This window comes from Balaenoptera ricei, chromosome 15 (assembly GCF_028023285.1).
Source record: "Balaenoptera ricei isolate mBalRic1 chromosome 15, mBalRic1.hap2, whole genome shotgun sequence".
NCBI classification, from domain to species: domain Eukaryota; kingdom Metazoa; phylum Chordata; class Mammalia; order Artiodactyla; family Balaenopteridae; genus Balaenoptera; species Balaenoptera ricei.
Window position 1 is genome coordinate 54,390,063 of NC_082653.1, and position 19,513 is coordinate 54,409,575.

Here is a 19,513-nt window from a genome sequence, read left to right on the forward strand (position 1 = left end):
GTTTGAGTGTCCAGCGCGGCAGCCGGCTTCCCCCCCAGAGCCTTGGAAGTCCCACTCGGTCAATTCCACAGTGTCCTGCTGGTTACACAGGTCAGCCCTGTTCAGTCTGGGAAGTCTCCCCAGAGACATGAACACCGGGAAGTGAGAACATGGGGCCTCCTTAGAGGAGAGCCTCCTCACCCACTTTCTGCTTGTGGAGCGGAAATTCTGGAGGTTTGTTGGACATAATGTGATTGGGCCTTGTGGTCCCCCAGGGGGAGGTTGGAGCAGGATTTTCCGGGCCAGGGGCCTGTCTCTGCCTGGAGGGCTTTGCAGGGATGGCTGGGCCCCAGGCCTGATTCCGACTCGTCTGGAACCTTCCCTCCAGACCAGTGCTGCGCGGCCTCTGGATCCACCTCAGGGCCTGTGAGCAGCGTGGAGGTCCTGGCAGGGCGGAGCCCAGGCCGCTGCTGGGCTTCCGTGCGCCCTCTGTCACGTGCCACTGCGGCCCTGACTTGTCACAGAGCCTAGCGCATGTGACTTTGCTTGTCGGCTGTGCTGTGTGCCATTGTCACGGCCTAATCACAGTCCTGGCAGACCAGGTGGCTCCGGCTGGCTGCCCCTGGAGCTCCCAGCTGACACCCCTCTCACCTGCCCTGTGATTCGGGCTCAAGGTTGGGTGGGCCACAGGCCCACCTGTCCAGAGACAGGTCCAGAGACCGCCTGTGCCCCACCCCAATAGGGCCAGTGTGGGAACAACCACCTTTTTAAAGCCTTTTGCACATTAAAATCCACTGATGCTCTCAGTGCGGTAGACGGGACTGAGTGCAAATCCCAGGTGATTCTGGAAGGGCCCAGGTGCTTCCCTGCATCACACTTAGTCTTTTTATTCTGATAAGTGCGCCGCGAGTGGTTCACGTTCAGTGAAAAGATCTAACATGGAGCAGAACGTCTGGGCTTTTGTCCACGCCGCACCTGCTCCCAACTGACTTCTTGGCAGCTTTTTGGGTGCGTCCTTTTGACCATTCTCTGTGTACTCACAACTTGCATTATGCACGCCTAAGTGTGTGCAGTTACCTCTCAAAAGGGGTTTTGGAATGCATCCAACGAATATTCCGTGACCATTTTTCTGCGTCAGTATCCAGGTCTGTTCGACGCTCTTTAGCAGCTATTATATGGTGTTCCATAAAATCAGGAGTATTGTATTTATTTAACTAGTCACCACTTTATTCTTTTTCTCTCACTGCGGTTGGCTCTGTCTGGTTGCTGGTCCACACGTGGGTTGGGGCTACGCCCTGGCCTGATATGTCCTGGCTATGTTCCCTGCAGTCAAGAGCCACCAGGCTGGACTCCTGGTTCTGGGCCTCCCAGCCTAGGCAGCCAAGGCTGTGTCCCGCGTAACTGGGGTTGTGGTTCTCAGGAAGGGCACAGAGATCCATGCAGGGCGCCCACCAAAGCTCAAGGGGCCCAGAATTCCCTCTGGTCCACAGAATTCACAGGGCCCTCTAGTTACCTGGCCTTTCTCTGTGCCAGAGAGAAACGGGGGACAGTGGGCAAGTATCAGAACAGGAAGCCTGGGGGAGGCGGTACTTCTAGTGTTTCCCCAGCAAGGCTGTGAGCTCAGTTCTTTGAAGCTGACCCATGTCCGATGCCTTGTAGCCATCTATTTTTACAAGAAACGTGAACTTAGTGCCTAAGTGTGCCAGGGACGTATAACCTCAGTCCTCATGGAGGGGAGTCAGATAGAAATGAAATAACTCAGGTCCACACAGCTTTACACTGTGGTCAGTACTGAGGTGAAAAAGTACTCAGGGCTCGGATTTGGGGTGGGGAGGCCGATTTAGTCTGGGGGTCAGAGAAAGTGTATTCGTTTCCTATGGCTGCTGTAACGAAGTGCCACAAACTGGGTGATTTAAAACAACAGAATTTATTCTCACAGTTCTGGAGGCCAGAAGTCCAGGATCGAGGTGTCCACAGGGTTGGTTCCTTCTGAGGCCTCTAGGGGAGGCTCCTTCCCACCTCTCCCAGCTTCTGGAGGCTCGAGGCACTCCTTGATTGTAGCCGCGTCACTCCAGTCTCTGCCTCTGTTGTCAGACAGCTTTCTTCCCTTTGTGTGTGTGTGTGTCCACATCTCCCTCTTTCTCTTATGGAGACACCGGTCACTGGGTTTAGGGGCCCCCATCCAGTCTGACCTCCTGTTAACTGGATTCCATCTGCAAGGTCCCTATTTCCATACAAGGTCACACGCACAGGTGCCAAGGGTGAGGACTGGGACATGTCCTTGTAGGGGACGCAATTCAACCTGCTGCAGAAGGAAGTGATATTGGAGCGGGGGCCTGGATGAGTCCAGGAGTGGGGAGGAGAGGCCCCGGAGAGGGGCAGGTACAGAGGTGGGGTGGGCCAGGTGGAGGGGCTGAGGCTGTGTCTGGAGCTGGCCTTTCTCAGGCTGAGCTTCTCGGCCGTGAGATGCTCCCATTGGGCTGTATTGAGCCTCATCATCTACAGTTGTGTTTCCTTTTTTAACCAGGAAACTACTTTGCCTCCCACTTTTTCATGGGAGGTGAGAAATTCGACACCCCCCACCCTGAAGGTTACCTCTTTGGAGAGAACATGGATCTGAACTTCCTGGGCAATCGCCCGGTCCAGGTGGGTCTCGGTGGGGCTGGGCACATGGGCAGTGGTGGCAAGGCCCCTGGCTGCGAGCAGGCACCTGCACCGAGTCTCCCCAAACGAGGCGGAGGTGCCATGTGGATGTGTGCATGTGATGTGTGCGTGAGGCCTGTCCCCCCTTAGAGGCCGGATGGCTGAGGGTTGGTCCCTGGGATACAGGGCAGCTGCTACTGAACCCGGTGCATCCAGGCTGTGGGGCTGAGGAAGGCTCTGGATTTCATCCCAGGCCTCTTGGATGATTGTCTTTAAAAAGGGAAAAGAACATCCACATTCCATAGAGCAGTGGGCAAGAGATGTGATCCAAAGCGGAAACGCAAACGGCCAGGACCGTTTTTTACAAGTTTGCCTTCACTAGTCACCAGAGGAGTGCACTTCATACACTGCTGTCCCTTTGTTCAACGCACATTTGGCACCTGCTGTGTACCTAGGGACTCTTCCAGGGGCTGGAAGCGGAGGACAGACCCTGCCCTGTTTAGTATGTGGGGTGCAGGCAATAAAGAAGGGAACGCTTGATGGCTGGAGACTAAAGAGAGAGAGAGAGCTGTGGGGGATTGCTGAGCAGGGGCCTGGGTTTTGCATCTTGAGATAATGGTCCCCTGCCTGGCCAAGGGCCCAGGCAGGAGGCCCTCTCTCTTAGGAGACACTGGACTCTGTCCCCTAAGCCCTGCTGAGTCCTGGGCCTGGTGGGGGTGGTATTCCCTGGACCAGGGGTCTCCAGGCTGTTTTAGCTGTAGAGCAGCTGGTTGACATGAAGTCTTGGTCCTTTAACTGGCCTGGGGCCCAGAGTGCTGGTCCCCCACCCGTGGGGCCAGTGGGGCTTCCACGTTGTACTGAGCTGCCCACCCTCCCAAGTTTGTGACAACAGGAGCAGAACCTGCCTTCCACGTCTTTGTAGCCTTGGCTCAGACCCAGGGCCTGGCTCTGCAGGCTGCCTGTAGATCTGTTGTCTTGTGTCACTTTCTCCTTGAGACCATCGTAGAGTCACCTGCAGTTGTCAGAAGTGATGGAGAGACCCCGGGTGTCCTTTACCCGGCTTCCCAGTGACGACATCTGCTAAGACTCAGTGCGTTGTCACCAGCAGGAGACTGACCCCGTGCCCAAGCCTTCCAGACACCACCAGTTTTACAGGACCCGTGTGTGTGTGTGTGTGTGCGTGCGTGTGCGTGTGTGCCTGTGTGCACGCGTGCGTGTGTGTGTGTGTGCCTGTGTGGGCACAAGTCCCTTCCGAAACCTGTATCGACCATCGTCCTCGTGTGGAGAGCCTGCCTTGTTCAGGGCAGCAGTGAGACGGCAGGTCCCACCTCCAGGAACGTGGCCTGAGAGCCCCAACCCTAACCTCTGCCCCGGGGACGCAGCTGAGGGTCCTTCCTGCAACTGGGGACCCAGAATCCTCAGGCAGTTCCGGTCCCGGCTCTCCCACGTGCTGGCCGTGTCGCCTGTGGTTTCCTTGGATGTGGATGAGGGGAGTGCTGTCCTGTGGTCAGTGCGAGGGCCCAGGATGACCAGGCAGGGTTGTGACCATTGCTCTGATGAAGCCCTGTTTTCCCTCTGCTGCCGTGCCCTGGGGGTTACCTGGAATTGCTCTTTCCCTCCTAGTTTCCTTACGTCACCCCCGCCCCCCACGAGCCGGTGAAGACACTGAGGAGCCTGGTGAACATCCGCAAAGACTCCCTCCGGCTCGTGAGGTAACCCTTCCCCCCCGTCACCCCCGTGGGCCCTACTCCCCCTTGTGTAGAATCAGGATTCGATTCCAGAGCTGCGCCTGGGGGAGGGTGGGGAGGGGAGGGGCCCGCAGGTTCTGCCTGTGGAACTCCAGCCTCAGCCTGGCGCCTGTGCCCCAGGGGCGTTGGGCCGGGTCTGGAGACAGCCTTGGTTGTCACAGCTGGGGGTGGGCGAGGGCGGTGCTGCTGGCATCTGGCAGGCAGGGGCCAGGGATGCCGCCCAGCGCCCTCAGCGCTCAGCACACCCCCACCGCCACGAGGCTGAGACCCCGCCTCAGACCTGGAAGACTTGAGGGATCGGGGCCATTTCTAAACCCACAGGACTGGTCTCCCTTTCTGAGGGCAGGAGACAAGGGAAGGAGGACCCTGCGTTGCTGGGCCTTGTTGTCCGAACAGGGAACGGCCTCCACGTTCCTAGGGAGGTGGGATGCAGCCAGGCAGCTGACTCTGGGGCCCCCGCGGGGGCGGGGGTGCTGTATGGGGTGGGGACACCCTCGCAGGCGCGGCCCCTGACCTGCCCTGCTCCTCTGTCTCCCCGGCAGGTACAAGGACGGTGCTGACAGCCCCGCTGAGGACGGCGAGAAGCCCCGAGTCCTCTACAGCCTGGAGTTCACCTTCGACGCCGACGCCCGGGTGGCCATCACCATCTACTGCCAGGCAGTGGAGGAGTTCCTGAATGGGACGGCTGCGTGAGTCCCCGTGGGGCCTGGCAGGCCCAGTGGTTCTGCTTCTGTCTGTATTGTGTATTTGAACTTTCGGAGCTTTGATTTGAAATAGGGCCCTGCTGGCCCCAAAAGTTTGAAATCGGCAACTTCAGCACGACCACGGCAGGCCTGCCTCCAGGCTGCAAGGCCAGACCCAGGCAGGGTGGGCAGAAACGCACCCACTTCCGTCCTGTCGGAGGAAGCCCCTCGGAGGCCAGGTTTGATCCGGGGGTGGAGTGGTGGCTGAGAGCTCGGGCTGTGAGTCCCTGTTCGTGTAAGAGCAGCCCCTCCCCCAGTGTCAGTCTCAGGCCGGACGTGCCAAGGCCCTCGAGAGTGTCCTTTGTCCTAGAGACTGAGTGAGGCCCCAGGGACAGCAGGTGTGGGGAGGTGGGTGAGGGTCCTGGGTTGGATTCCTGCATAAGGAGATGCCAGAGCTTATCGGGATTGAAAATGTGTGTGCTGCTTGACTCAGCCATTCCTTTCCTGGGAATTTTATCTTGGGGACATGCTTGCATGTGTGGTTAAGATGTGTGCAGAGGAGAGTCCTGGAAGCTTTGTTTGGAATAGCAAGATGTTGGCGACTGCCTGGTGTCCACCAGTGGGGGCCTGGTTGAATCAATTAGAGTAAAACCGCGGTGGAACCCATGCAGTGTCCCAAGAACACGGCACCTCCATCTGTGATGACTGTGGGACAGCTTCGGGCACACGAGTGGTCGGAACAAAGTGTAGGTGGACTGCTGTTTGAATATTAAAGAAGAAACACCTGCTCATACAGGCATGATTATGCCTCAACTTTCCCAGGAGTGACACACGGGTTGTGGACGGGGCAGAGAAGCAGGTGGCTGGAAGCATGTGTGAGGCCGGGGCTGGGGGTCACTTTGCACTGTGCATTTTTGGACTGTATTCATTCAAAAATGTCAACAAACCATGAAAGCCAAATGGAAAGGTGTAGCCAAGTCTGGAAAGGTAGCAGTAATTGGGCAGGTGTGGGCTCTGGGAGAATGGGACGCTGCAGAGCGTTTGTCTCACTGTCCTTTCTCTCTCGGCCCCTTCAGGTACACCCCCAAGAGCCCGGCCCTGCAGTCCGAGACTGTCCACTATAAGCGGGGGGTGAGCCAGCAGTTCTCCCTGCCCTCCTTCAAGATCGACTTCTCGGAGTGGAAGGACGATGAGGTAACATCTTGGCTGGGCCCCCCTTTCCCCTGGCCCCTCCCCGAGTTCCTTCCCCTGGAGGGGGGCAAGCACAGTGGGGCCTGTTCACTCAGATTCCTCACATGGTTGATAAGTGTCAGGAATGGCTGCTGACCAAGGTCTGTGTGCCCAGCCGGGGTACCTGGACCGTGGATCGCGGTCGGTGCAGGCATTGGATGGACTGGGTGATCGCGGCCAGACGGAGCAGCGGCAGTTAGAAGCTCCGTATGGGCTCTGGTATGGTTGTCAGGGCCACGGGGCTGCAGCGTGGCAGGGTGCCTCCCCCCCCAGCGGTTCCGTAGCTAAGGACAGTGATTTACGCGACGTGGAGGGTGCTCCCTGCAGCTCTATCTGTAATAGTACATTGGAAACAATCTACATGTCCGTTATGGAGGTATCGCTTGGTTCACTGACATCATGGGAACCCCCTGTATATATAATGGGGGCACCATAGCCCAGCTCCGTTCTGGGATGTCGTGAGCCTTAAAGTAGCTGACAGAGCTTATGTCTGCTGTACATGCTGATGTGGAAGCACCTCCTGGGCTTGGAGAAGAGCACATTACAGACAAATACCATGTAATCGCACATATGTGACAGCCACAGATGTGCACAAGACCACTTCTGCAGGTACATGTATGTGTACATAATCCTTGAGGAAGAGCCAGAGAAGATTCCCGTCAAGCTGAAGACAGTGGTTATTTCTGCAACGGAGCTTGATATAAGGGAGACACACACATACACGCTGCATGTGTACAGTGTGAGTATCAATACTGTGTACACCCCTGAATTATTTTGTTTTTTTAAAAAAACCAGGTTATTAAGGTAGAGTTTATATATCATAAAACTCACCCATTTTAAGTGTTCAATTCAGTGATTTTTAGTAAATCTCTGTGATCACAGCCATCACCACAATCCAGTTTTAGGATGTTTCTATCCTCCCGATAGGATCCCTCATGCCCTTTACAGTTAATCCCTGTTCCTGCCCCAGCCCCTGGCACTAATCTGCTTTCTGTCTCCCTGGATTTACCTGTTCTGGACATTTCATATGGATGGAACCGTACAGTATGTGGCCTTTCATGTCTGGCTTCTTTGACTTAGCTGAATTCTCTAGTTTTTTTTTGACAGAGGGTAGTCACGTATTGTGTTACTGAAATACATGAGTGGGAAGGATTGGAGGTAGCAGGGCATGGTGTGGTGTGGGAATTGCCAGGAAGGTTCTGGATCACGGGTATGTCAGACGGTGAAGGCCACGCCCTGGTAGTTACTCCCAGCCGCGTGTGCTTGCTGGTCAGGGTGCTTTGATGTTGAGCAACAGGAGCCCCCTCTGTTTTACCACGTGAGAAAGACAGGTCTGGAAGCCGGGTGGGGCCGTCGAAGTCAAAGGCCAAGCTGAATAGCAGTCCTGGGGGCCCCCTGCGCACAGCCCCGTGCCATCAGGATGGTTCCGTCCCTGCGTGCACACATTCCCGGTTCAGATGCCCGGCAGGTGCATCTGGTCCCACCCACCCTCCTGTGAATGGGGAGGGGCAGCTCCCCAAGGGCAGAGGGGCTGGGTGGGCAGGTGAGTGGGTGCCCCCACCTATGGTGACTGCGGGGCGGCTGGGCTGAGGCTGCACCTCAGCTTGGTGACCTCTGAAATAGCCCAGTCTTGGCATTTTGGCCCTGAAACATCCCCCGTGCATTTGCGGATGTGCTGCATCACCAACGGTTTGGGTCACTTGTCCTGAGTGCAGACCTGACTTGTAAGCCAGTCTTGGGTGCTCCACGAGGGCACCCCCTTTGCTCCCTCAGTGCATCAGGGAACCTGCGTCCTCAGCTTGTCAGCATGTGGCCTGGTGGGCCTGTCCAGTGTTGTTATCCTGGGACCCCGTCCTCATCTTTGCCTTTTCTGATTATCACCTCAGCTAAGATGTTCTTTTTTTTTTTTTGGGCCACACCACGCGGCTTGCGGGATCTTAGTTCCCTGACCAGGGATCGAACCTGGGCTCTCGGCAGTGAAAGTGCAGATTCCTAACCCCTGGTCCGACAGAGAATTCCCACTAATATGTTCTTGAAATCAGCTCAGTTTTTCTTACAGGTGTTTTTTATTGCGGTAGAATACCCAAAATATAAACTTACATCAGTGACAGTGCATTCATAGTGTGTGACCACTGGGCAGTTCCCGGCTGTTCTCATCACCCACAAGGAAGTCCTGCACCCATTAAGCAGTCACTCCCATTCCTCCCTCTATTACATGTATTTTTATTTTTTTATTTTTTTTATTTTTAATTTATTTTATTTATTTTTGGCTGCATTGGGTCTTCGTTGCTGGGCGTGGGCTTTCTCTAGTTGCGGCGAGCAGGGGCTACTCTTGGTTACGGTGCACAGGCTTCTCACTGTGGTGGCTTCTCTCATTGCAGAGCATGGGTTCTAGGCACGCAGGCTTCAGTAGTTGTGGCACGCCGGCTCAGTAGTTCTGTCTCACGAGCTCTAGAGCGCAGACTCAGTAGTTGTAGCGCACGGGCTTAGCTGCTCCACAGCATGTGGGATCTTCCTGGACCAGGGCTCGAACCCACGTCCCCTGCATTGGCAGGTGGATTCCCAACCACTGCGCCACCAGGGAAGCCCTATTACATGTATTTTTAAATGGGAACTTCGTCAGTCATTACTGTAGCTAGGAAATGGCTAAGCTTTGCCATAAATAGAAGGTTCTGGAAGTTAAGCTGTATGGAGAGCAGAAGGATGCTGTTACGTCCTGGCATGACGTCCTTGCCTGCTGAGGCATTGAAGGGGGTGTTGGTAGGTGTTAGAGACGTGACAGACACTCTGGCACCAAACTCAAGTTTCTCCATTATACCAGGGTTTCTCAGCCTCGGTGCTGTTGACATTTGGGTCCTGGGCCATTCTCTGGCAGGGACTGTCCTGTGCTCTGTGGGATGTTGAGCAGCCTCCCTGGCCCCTGCCTACCAGGTGTCAGGAATGTCCCTTGCTGCAATTGTGACAACTGAAGATGTCTCCAGACACAGCCAGGCGTGCCTTCAGCTGTAAGCATTGTGCCATCAGAGGCCTGGCCATCCTCCCTTTTTTTAGCCATTTTCCCCAGATTTGCCTATTTAAAGATTATAACAGTAATGTATGCTTATAGTAAAATGTGCAAATTACACAGAATCTGTCAAGCAGAATGCTCCCAGTTCAGTCTCCTTTTCCAGAAGTGACCACTTCTGACCATGTGGGGTGTATTTTCTAGACTTTCTCCTGTATGCATTTGTTTTTTACAAAAATGCAGTCATACTGTACAAATATTATTTTGTAGCTTGTTTTTTTAGAACAACTTATCGAGACATAATTTGCATACTATACAACTCCCCCTTTTATTTATTTTTTTGTTTCTGTTTTAATAAATTTGTTTATTTTGTTTATTTATTTTTGGCTGTGTTTGGTCTTCGTTGCTGCACGCGGGCTTTCTCTAGTTGTGGTGAGTGGGGGCTACTCTTCGTTGTAGTGCGTGGGCTTCTCATTGCGGTGGCTTCTCTTGTTGTGGAGCATGGGCTCTGGGCGCACAGGCTTCAGTAGTTGTGGGACGCGGGCTCAGTAGTTGTGGCTCACAGGCTCTAGAGCACAGGCTCAGTAGTTGTGGCGCACAGGCTTAGCTGCTCCGCGGCATGTGGGATCTTCCCGGACCAGGACTCAAATCTGTGTCCCCTGCATTGGCAGGCGGATTCTTAACTGCCGCACCACCAGGGAAGTCCCCAGCTCACCCTTTTAAAGTGTATAATTCGATGGTATTTACTATATTCAGAGAGTTGTATAGCCGTCACTACTGCTTTAGCTCCAGAACTTTTTTGTCATCCCCAAGAGAAACCCTCTACCCACTAGCAATCACTCCTCATTCCTCCCCCGGCCCCTGGCCACTGCTCATCCACTTTCTGTCTCTTTGGATTTGTCTGTTCTGGACATTTCTCATAAACAGAATCATACACTATGTGACCTTTTGTGCTGGCTTCTTTCACTCAGCATCATGTCTTCAAGGCTTGTCCAGGTTGTAGTATGTATCGGTGCTTTATTCCTTTTTATGGCCGAATAACATTCCACTGGATGGATGGGATCATATTTTGTTTATCCCTTCATCAGTTGATGGACATTTGGGTTGTCTCCGCCTTTTGGCTATCGTGAATAATGCTGCTGTGAACATTTGTGTGCAAGTCTTTGTGTGGATGTATGTTTTCATTCCTCTTGGCTGCAGTTTGCTTTTTAATTTAATTTAAATTAATTTAATTGTAAGACTTTTTTAGAGTAGTTTAAGGTTCACAGCAAAATTAAGAGGAAGTTATAGAGGTTTCCCATATGCCCCCTGCCCCACACAGGCGTCATTTTCTTTTCTTACTGCACCATGTTGTGGAGTCTTTCCTGGTCAATACCTACAGATCTCCTCGTGGCTCGTGGGGCTTCTTTGCAGTTTTCCCACCAGCTCCTCATGGGCTTCCATTTATTTCAGTCAAAGCCACGTCCCCTCCTCCCCCACACCTTGTCTTTCCCCTATTTCCCAGTGTCCATCTGACCTAGGCCTTGCAAAGACCCTCGTCCACGGCTCCTCTGTGACAGCAGAGCCTGAGGGGAGCCTGGGCGGCACTCCTGCTGGCGTCAGCTGCTGCTCTCTCTCCTGACCTGGCCGCCTTTTTCCCTAAGAAAGCCTCACCCCCTGCGTTAAAAATAAGTGTCTCCTGGGACTTCCCTGGTGGTCCAGTGGTTAAGACTCCACGCTTCCACTGCAGGGGCGCGGGTTCGATCCCTGGTCGGGGAACTAAGATCCCGCATGCTGCCTGGCGTGGCCAAAACCTAAAAAATGTCTCCCTCAGACTCTCTGGGAGGGTGGAAGTCTCTGTCCTCTCCCCGCGTGCTTGGCTCTGGGGCGTGACTCATGCGCCAAGCTCTGGGGAGCAGGAGTCTGGGAGGAGGTGGTCCTTGCTCCCTGGGTCCCTGCACTCCCAGGGTTTCCCCCCAACCCCTAGGCCCTGGTGTCTGGGGAGAGCGGGGGTCATGGTGCCCTGTCGTCTCCACCTCTGTCCCTGGCTCAGCACCGGGTCTTCTGTTGGGTTTGCAAAGTCCGCTGGACAAATGTCACATGTAGCGTGCTGCCCTGTGGTCTGGGCACTGAATGTTCATGGGAGGCGCCGGGAAGGCTGCTGCGGCAGAGCCTTCAAAGTGGTGTCTGTGTCAGGACTTCTTTGGTTGCAAGTGTGACAGAAGCACCTCAGTCTGGCTTAAGAAAAGAAAATCAGGAACTTATTGGCATAGATTCTGAAAAGGCTGGGTGTCTGCAGGGGCCCATGTCATCAGGAAGGGTGTGCTCCTGCTGAGCTGGCCTCGCTCTCTGCTGGCGCCCTGCAGACCAGTGGAGAGGTGTGGTCCCCGCCTGCATCCCAGAGTGCTCAGGTGGACATACCATCCTCTGGCCAGGCCACACAGTACCAGGGTAGGAGAGAAGTTGTTCCCCCATTTCCGCAGGGAAAGTTGGGGTGCTGCCACCTGAAAAGTGGGACAACAACCATTTGCACCTTTGCAGTAGGGTTTGGACAGGAGTGGACAGGAGGCCCCAGGTGGGTCAGGCTTGATAAGAGCAGAGTCTCCAGGACAGAAGTACCAGCGGCGTCCAGGCAGCAGTGATGGCCTTTCCCAGGAGCTGGGAGGACACAGGTGGGCAAGGCCTGGAGGCAACCCTGGCTCTGTCACTCTGTCCATGAAGCATCCAGCAAATTATGCCACCTCTGCGACCCTTGCTTTCCCATCTGTCAGCTGGAGGTAGAAACAGTCCCTCCCTCACAGGTGGCCGCAGGGGTCCGCGAGGTCGGGGTGCAGGGTGCTTACTTGGCCAGGCTGTCCATCGTGAGCCCGGCGGCCAGCGGGGCAGGGGCCCCCGTCACACCTCCCCAGACCAGTGTCTGTTATTCCACCCGTCAGCTGGTGCTGAGGCAGCACTCAGCGTGCGAGGGAGAAAGAAAATGCAAATCACTGGCAGCTCCTGAGAGCAACCAAGTCGCCACGTCAGCGCTGACGACTGTATTCCAGCAACAGGCCGGAAGCGCGGGGGCGGCAGGGCCCGCACTGCTCCCCATACAGCTCTGTCACCTGAGCAGCTCCCCTCCTGGGCCTGATTACAGCCTGGGAAGGGCAGCGCCTGTGCGTCACACCCACCTCAGCTTCGTCGTCACCAGGGTAACTGCGGGATGGTCGTTGGCAAGATGGCTCCCTGTTCCCTGACTTGCGGTAGGGAGGGCAGAAGCAGGCGTGCGGGAGGTCCCTGGCCCCGGGATAGCTGTAGGTGATGTGTGACTCTTGTCCGTGGGGCACACCAGAGCAAGGCAGGAGCGGGAAAAGCGGGTCCCTCCCTCTTCCAGGTCCAAGTTTTGGTGGTGCAGCCCTTCTACCCTGAGGCTGTGGGTCCTGGGTAGGCCTGGACGCCTCCCCGCATGCGGATCTGTGCACACACGTTCCTACCAAGCCCCGCGCCCTGGAGTCCCTACCCAACGTGGTCCTCCTGGGCCAACTCCCTCCTCGGCTCCCGCTGCCTGAGCACATGCAGCTCCAGTGGCCAATGCTCACCGCCTGCTCTCTCGGCCACCTGCTCGCAACTTTTGCGTTAGGATCGGGACCTGATGCTCAGGTTGTAGAGCCAGACCCGAACCTGGCAGCGCTGAGTATGCCCTGTCCCAGCACTGGCCCCGGCCCGGCCCTGCGGCCCACCGACAGCCAGGGACCCGCTGGGCACCCTTCCCGTGGTGGGTGTGGTTTGGCTGAGCGCCTCTGCCCTGCAGGCTCTGTGTGACCTCCCCGCGGTCCCCACTGGTGAGCAGACGTGGAAGCTGCACCCGAGTGGACACGTGGGGAGGAGCGTGGCCTGCAGCCGGAGGGCAGCGGGGATCCCCGGAGGGATTTAAGCTGGAGGAGAAGGAAAAGTGAGAGGAGGTTTCTCCGTGAGCTCGGACGAGCCACGTGGTCTCCTTCACGTTGCTTCCGTCTTTGTTGGGGCCGAGCTGGGTGCCTTTCTTCACAAGGTTAGACACGGGATCTCCGTGGGACCCGGCACTCCCGTGCCTAGGGGTCCACCCAGCAGAGTCCAGCAGAGGCAGCCCCGCTCAGCACAGCCGAAGCGGGGCCTGGTGTCTGTGAGCAGGTGAATGGGTGACAGTGAGGTCTGGCCAGGCAGGGAGCGCTGCCCGGCTTTAAGGGGGAGGCGGCTGCAGTGTGATGATTCTGCCTGAGAGGAACCAGACTCAAAAGACAGATACTGTGTGCATCCATTTCTGTGAATGTCCAGGGTCAGCCGGTCCACAGACAGCAGCAGCATGGAGGTTCCAGGGCTGGGCTGGGCTGGGAGGCCCGCTGAGGGCTGGCGAGGACGTGCCAGGAAAGGTGGTGCTGACGGTCGCGTGACCTTACGGATGTACTTAATGACACTGAGCTACACTTAGAACACAAATGTGCCCTTTTAATCTGCTTTACCACAAAGAAGAAAAGGGCGCCTGTCTTGCCTCAGCTCTGTCACCGCGACGCCTCCTGCTCATCCCACCCGCTCCCTCCAGCTCAGTCTGACTGTTGTCACCTCCTCTTCTCTGCAGCTGAACTTTGACCTGGACCGGGGCATGTTTCCAGTGGTCATCCAGGCCGTGGTGGATGAGGGGGATGGTGAGTGGCCTTTCCCTCTGGTCTCCCTCCCAGGCGTGCACACTTGGGAAGAGGCCCTTCTCACCCCAGTCAGCCGGGTCCAGAAACAGCGGACGACGTCGACTCAGCCTGCTGGCCGGGCTTGGGGCCAAGGGGCTCGGGCGCCGAGCGCTCCGTCTCCTGCTGCTGGTGCTGTCCCCGCGCCCCTGTGGCGGAGCCTGGCTTTCGTGGCGCTGGTGTCCGCCCCGCAGTGGAACGATGAAAGCTGTCGGTGCCACGCTGACCCCTCGCCGCCTGCCTCCTCCTGCCTGTCCTGCTGGCCTCTCCTTGCCCCTGCTGCGGGCTGCAGGGTCCCAGGCGAGGGTGCAGACACCCTGCCCGGCCCAGGCTTGTCCCCGGGCTCCTCAGCTCCTCCCCGTGCCGAGTGAGACGGCAGCAGAGCCAGCCGTGGGCAGCCGGCAGTGGCTGCTTTGGGGCCGGGTGAGGTGCGGGTCGGAGGGAGCTGCAGGCAGAGGAGGGTGAGGCAAGGACAAAACCTCGGTGGGTCCTCAGAGGACAAGGCCCTGCCTGCAGGCTGAGAGCTGGGGACGTGCCAGCTGGAAAGAGGAAGCCCGGGGCAGGGGGCCGGGGGTGGTGGAGGCCGGCTCTGACCACTCTCCTCTCTCCCGGGCAGTTGTGGAAGTGACCGGCCACGCCCACGTGCTCTTGGCCGCCTTTGAAAAGGTAAGTGCCATCTTGCTCGTGATCGTCCAGCCGACCCCTCATTTGTCATCGTATCCTGCATGCAGTCGGTGCCCAGTAAATGCTGGTGGGGTGGACGAGGGTCTGCCACCTGCCTAGTACGGTCCTAGACGTGACATACATACTCTCCTGGGGTCCCCGAGTTGGGGGTGCCCCGCATAGAAAGAGACCATTTACATGGAAGGATTCATTTACTACTACCTTTTTAGCGTTACGTGTATTTGAACTTACGTGTTTGCCCTTTTTTCCACCAGACCTGAGTCCCCAGGCCCCTGACTGTCCATGCTTTGTGGCCGTGTTTACGGTGTGTGGTGGGGATGTTGGCTGGTGGTGAGGACAGTCGGCCTCACCACTGACTCTGCATTAGGGTGTCTCGGATTCTAGGGATGGTCCTCTCACCGGGGTCCAGTTCCATGCGTCCGTGCATGCAGCGAGTGAGGGCCTGGCTGTGTTGGGACAGGGTCCCTGCTCACCGAGAGCCCTGCCAGAGTAGTGGGGTGTGTCCCCTATTTGAAAAGGCTACGGCTGATCCCCACCTTGTAGTGTTCCTTGACATTGGTCGGCACCGTGCAGTTGTGTGTTTAGCACCGGCCTGTGGCCCAGGTGGACGAGGAGCAAGGACCTCATGAGGAAACCAGTCTCAGACCACTTGTCCTGGACGTCCTGCCAACCCCTGGCTTCCTCAGCCCAGGGTGTGCCTGCAGCCCCGAAAGCCTTAAGTGCAGAGCTCATCTCCTCCCTGTGATCTGGGTCTTTCCAGATGCCCCAAGGGATCAGTGGAGCTGGGCCTGAGGCCCCTCTGGTGACGTTGGGTCTGTGCTCTCCCTGGCCTCCTGGGGCTGTGGTGGAGGTGGCCCTCTCCATCTCTGGGCTCACCAGCTGTGCTCCCCAGACCGGCCTTGTCAGAGGAGATGGTGACTATTTACCATCTGTGTGCTCTGGCGGGGCGATGGGCCCTCACTGGCAGACACTCCATTCTGTGCTTCCAGTGTAGAGTCCAGTGAGAAACTACCTTATTTTTGGAGTGCAGCGTGCTAGAAACTTCTGTCAGAACCCATCAGCCTTACAGAAAACGCCGGGCGCTGGTCTCGGTGGACTCAGAAGGGGTATTTGGTGCGCGAGAGTTCAGATCTGGTACCGTGCTTAACTGTGTGGACTCGGAGCCGTGTGCCTCCCCAGGTACCACCAGACGCATTTGCTCTATCTTGTTCTCACGGTTCTCAGAGCTTTGGGCCTTGCTGAGTACGTAAGCCAGTGACATCCTTGTGCTGTCTTCGCGATTCGACCAAGCCCTTTGAGGGCTGGAGCCGTCTGTCTTAGTTCTTGCCATCCAGGTGGGGAGGCGCCTATCCATTGTCAGAACTTGGCTAATGGTGGTGAACTTGAGTGTACTTGAGAACGACCCAGGGAGAGTTGGGTTTTGTAGGTCAGGGTGGGACCCAGGAGGCGATATTTTTAGAAGATTCTCCGGGTAGTTTGGAAGCCAGGTCAGAGGGCCACAGTTGGAGGATCCCTGGCCTGTCTCTCGAGTCTTCGTGTGGCCCCTTCTTTTTTTTTTTTTTTTTAATATTTCTGCAGACATTTTATTTATTTATTTATTTACCCTTGGCTGTGTTGGGTCTTCGTCTCTGTGCGAGGGCCCTCTCCAGTTGCGGCAAGCGGGGGCCACTCCTCATCGCGGTGCGCGGGCCTCTCACTGTCGCTGGCCCCTTCTTTTTTTCAGCCGTGGTTGTGGGTTGACCAAGGACGGGCCTTCAGCATGGCCGAGTTAACCTCTCTGTCCTTCTTCCCTGCAGCACGTCGACGGCAGCTTCTCTGTGAAGCCTTTAAAGCAGAAGCAAATCGTAAGTCCATCAGAGGAAATACCGTGAGCCCTTTTGATTTAAAAAAGACAGGCGTGCACACGTGACCCAGTGGTCTCTGTGGATTATTCTCCCCAGGCCACCATGGCCACTGTGGAAGTAGCTGGTGACACCACTACTGTGGGCCCTGGGCTCCAGGAGTCAGGGTCAGGGTCACTGGGTGTGTCCGCATGTACTGCATACCCACCACGTACCTGCATTGACCGTTGTAGCCGAATCTTGTCCAGCTTGAACTTAGTGAGTGTTCAGTAAACACTTGCTGAATGAATGAATGGACAGATGAAGGAAGAAGGGAAGGAAGGGAGGGAGGGATGGAGGAAGGGAGGGAGGAAAGAAGGGAGAAACACTGCAGCCTCCCCTCCTCCTCCTTACAAATTGCTGAAATTACCTCCGTGTTGGGCAAAGACTTAGATTGACTTAATCCATATTTGAGAGAAGGATGGAATATCTTGGAACCAATGGGAGCTATAGACCAGTACAGCCTTTCTCTGGGGTCCGTAATTCCATGGTCTAACACCAGGAAGAATTATCCCTGGTGGCCTCCGACTTAGGTAGGTTCTGTGAGGATTTAGCGGACAGGTTCGCCTGAAATGAGCCTGGAGACTGATTAAACAGCGGCCATGGTGGGGTCTGTCTCCAAAGCTGTGATTATCAGGTTATCCTGTGTGTAGCTGCTCAGGTGTGTCAGCCACAACCCGAGAGTGGTGTTGCTTGAGTTTTTTAAAAGAGGGGTTGAGAGAACTCTGGCAGGTGCAACACCTGGAGGTGGCAGGAGGGCAGGAGACCCCGGGGATGGTCTGGGTGCTTGTTTCAGGAGAGCTGACCAGCAGGGCCGTGGCTCTCAGGAGGAGTATCTGGCCCATAAACTGTGGTCAATTCGAGGCCTGACTCTGGTCACTCTTGTGGGGCTGGTGACAGGAGGGTCCAAGGTCGTTTTCCTCTGGGGTTGGGCACGGTAAGGTGGGCAGAAGATGTGGTCGCCGAGTCCGGATAGAGCTAGTCTCTGCGCCCTCTGGGGCGGGCAGAACCTGGGCCCAGCCCAGTGTCCTTGCTACCAGTGGGCTGGGCAGGTGGTGGTTCTCCCTGCCTGTCTCCAGTAGTGCCCGCTCCCTGGGGGTGGGGCTAGACAGAACCGCCAACCACGCCTGCCCCCAGGACCCGAGCTCGGCACCTGGGAGGGGTTGTCGGGAAAGGTGGGTGCAGAGGAGCCGTTGAGTTGGGAGCAAGTGCCCAGACACCTCTCTGCTCTCCAGGTGGACCGGGTCAGCTACCTGCTGCAGGAGATCTACGGCATTGAGAACAAGAACAACCAGGAGACAAAGGTGCGTGCTTGTGGCACCGCCGGGCCAGGCTGGCCATGCTCCCCTGTGCTCCTCCCAGCTGCTCGGAGGCGGGCCCGTGGGTGACCTGCTTGGGGCCCCTGTCCTGGCCAGGGCCCTGCAGGTTGGTGGCAGATGAGCCAGTTCCCTGCTGAGCCTTCCCCTGGAGACCCCAGGACCCCAGACTCCATCATTTTTCCTTAATTTTTAGAGTTAGCAGAGTCTGTGGGACATTGTCCTTTTTCCAGCAAATTCACTGGCTTGTTACCATCACTGGGCAGCTGGCCATCAAGGCAGCCTGGGGATGCCGGGCCCCCTCCTGCTGCCCCCTTCCCCGGTGCAGCTTTGGCCTTTCCCTTCTCTCATCAGCAGTTGAGCCCGCGCTGCACCCGTAGGCCGGCTCGCCTTCCAATGCCTGTGACGGGAGCCTGGTGGTCCACAGAGCCAAGGTCTGGCACAGCCAGGGAATTAGTCCATGGCTTTGTCATTGCCTTAAGACACAAATGAAACTGCTGCCTCTTTTTAAAAACCTCTGGGGTCTCAGGCTAGCTTCTATGGTGGCTGGAACTGGCTGGATGCCAAGTGCTCTCTGCCCAGGTCATGTTTCTGCATCAGAGGTCATCCGACTTCCCATAGAGGGCCCAGTCGTTAATGTCGTCGACCTCTATGGCGTCTGTCACTTCTGTTCATGTGTCTAGCGCTGCCGGGATCATGCAGAAGCAGCCACAGACATACAGAAACACAGGGGCAAGGCTGTGCTCTGGTGACACTTTGCTTCAGAAGCAGGCAGCAGGCTGGACTTGACTGATGCCCGTTTTAGGCTGTTGCTATCTCTTGATCCAGAAGCTAATTTTGTTTTCCAGAAGGTGCCATTACTTAAGGAAAACATTTCAACAAGTTAGACTTGCCTGATTTATTTTGGGGGGGCCGCAATGTGCAGCTTGTGGGATCTTAGTTCCCCTACCAGGGATGGAGCCCAGGCCCCAGCAGAGAAAGCACGGAGTCCTAACCACTGGACCGCCCGGGAACTCCGTTGCCTTATTTTTGTTGTTGCTGTTTTAAGCAAGTAAATGGGCAGCCTTGGCAGATGCGAGTCTTCCCACATTTCCTCTTTGGTTCTGGGGAGGAAGAGACCCAAGTTCTCTTGATTTGGGGAGGTGTCTTGGGCTGGGGGGGTGTCCTGCTCTTTGGTGACCTTCCTCTGCCCCTGGGGCTTCCCTTTGCCACCGCAGCCCCCAGGGGAAGTGGGGACAGGAAGGCCCCCGGCCTCTGGCCTCGGGAGCCACCGACCCTGGGACCCTCGGTGTCCCCTCAGCCCTCAGACGAGGAGAACAGCGACAACAGCAACGAGTGTGTGGTGTGCCTGTCGGACCTACGGGACACGCTGATCCTGCCCTGCCGCCACCTGTGCCTCTGCAACTCGTGCGCCGACACGCTGCGCTACCAGGCCAGCAACTGCCCCATCTGCCGGCTGCGTGAGTGGGACGGGCGGGCGGGCAGGGAGACCGGCACGGTGGCAGACGTGGGCAGGGACCCCTGTGGCGATGGGGTGGCGCCGTCTGCCTCCAGGGAAGTCACACGCAGGGCAAGCATCCAGGAGGGGCTGCAGGGCAGTGTGTGGGGTGAACTGCACAGAAGGGATCAGCAAGTCAGGTCTTTGTTTCAAAGAGTATGTGGGAAATATT

The 19,513-nt window shown here is 56.5% G+C and overlaps 1 protein-coding gene across 5 annotated transcripts in view; it reads left to right on the top strand.

Annotated features, from left to right (window-relative positions):
* Positions 1-19,513, top strand: part of MGRN1 (mahogunin ring finger 1) — a 61,691-nt gene that overhangs the window by 18,837 nt on the left and 23,341 nt on the right. For 4 of the 5 annotated variants that reach the window (XM_059895983.1, XM_059895984.1, XM_059895985.1 and 1 more), the window contains exons 2-10: positions 2,507-2,625; positions 4,246-4,334; positions 4,913-5,059; positions 6,130-6,247; positions 13,861-13,927; positions 14,580-14,629; positions 16,444-16,491; positions 17,763-17,831; positions 19,144-19,303. In XM_059895983.1, the coding sequence (XP_059751966.1) occupies positions 2,507-2,625; positions 4,246-4,334; positions 4,913-5,059; positions 6,130-6,247; positions 13,861-13,927; positions 14,580-14,629; positions 16,444-16,491; positions 17,763-17,831; positions 19,144-19,303 (867 nt within the window). Of the gene's footprint in view, positions 1-2,506; positions 2,626-4,245; positions 4,335-4,912; positions 5,060-6,129; positions 6,248-6,353; positions 6,503-6,892; positions 7,023-13,860; positions 13,928-14,579; positions 14,630-16,443; positions 16,492-17,762; positions 17,832-19,143; positions 19,304-19,513 lie in introns of those variants that run through there. The other variant, XM_059895987.1, reaches the window with a different exon arrangement.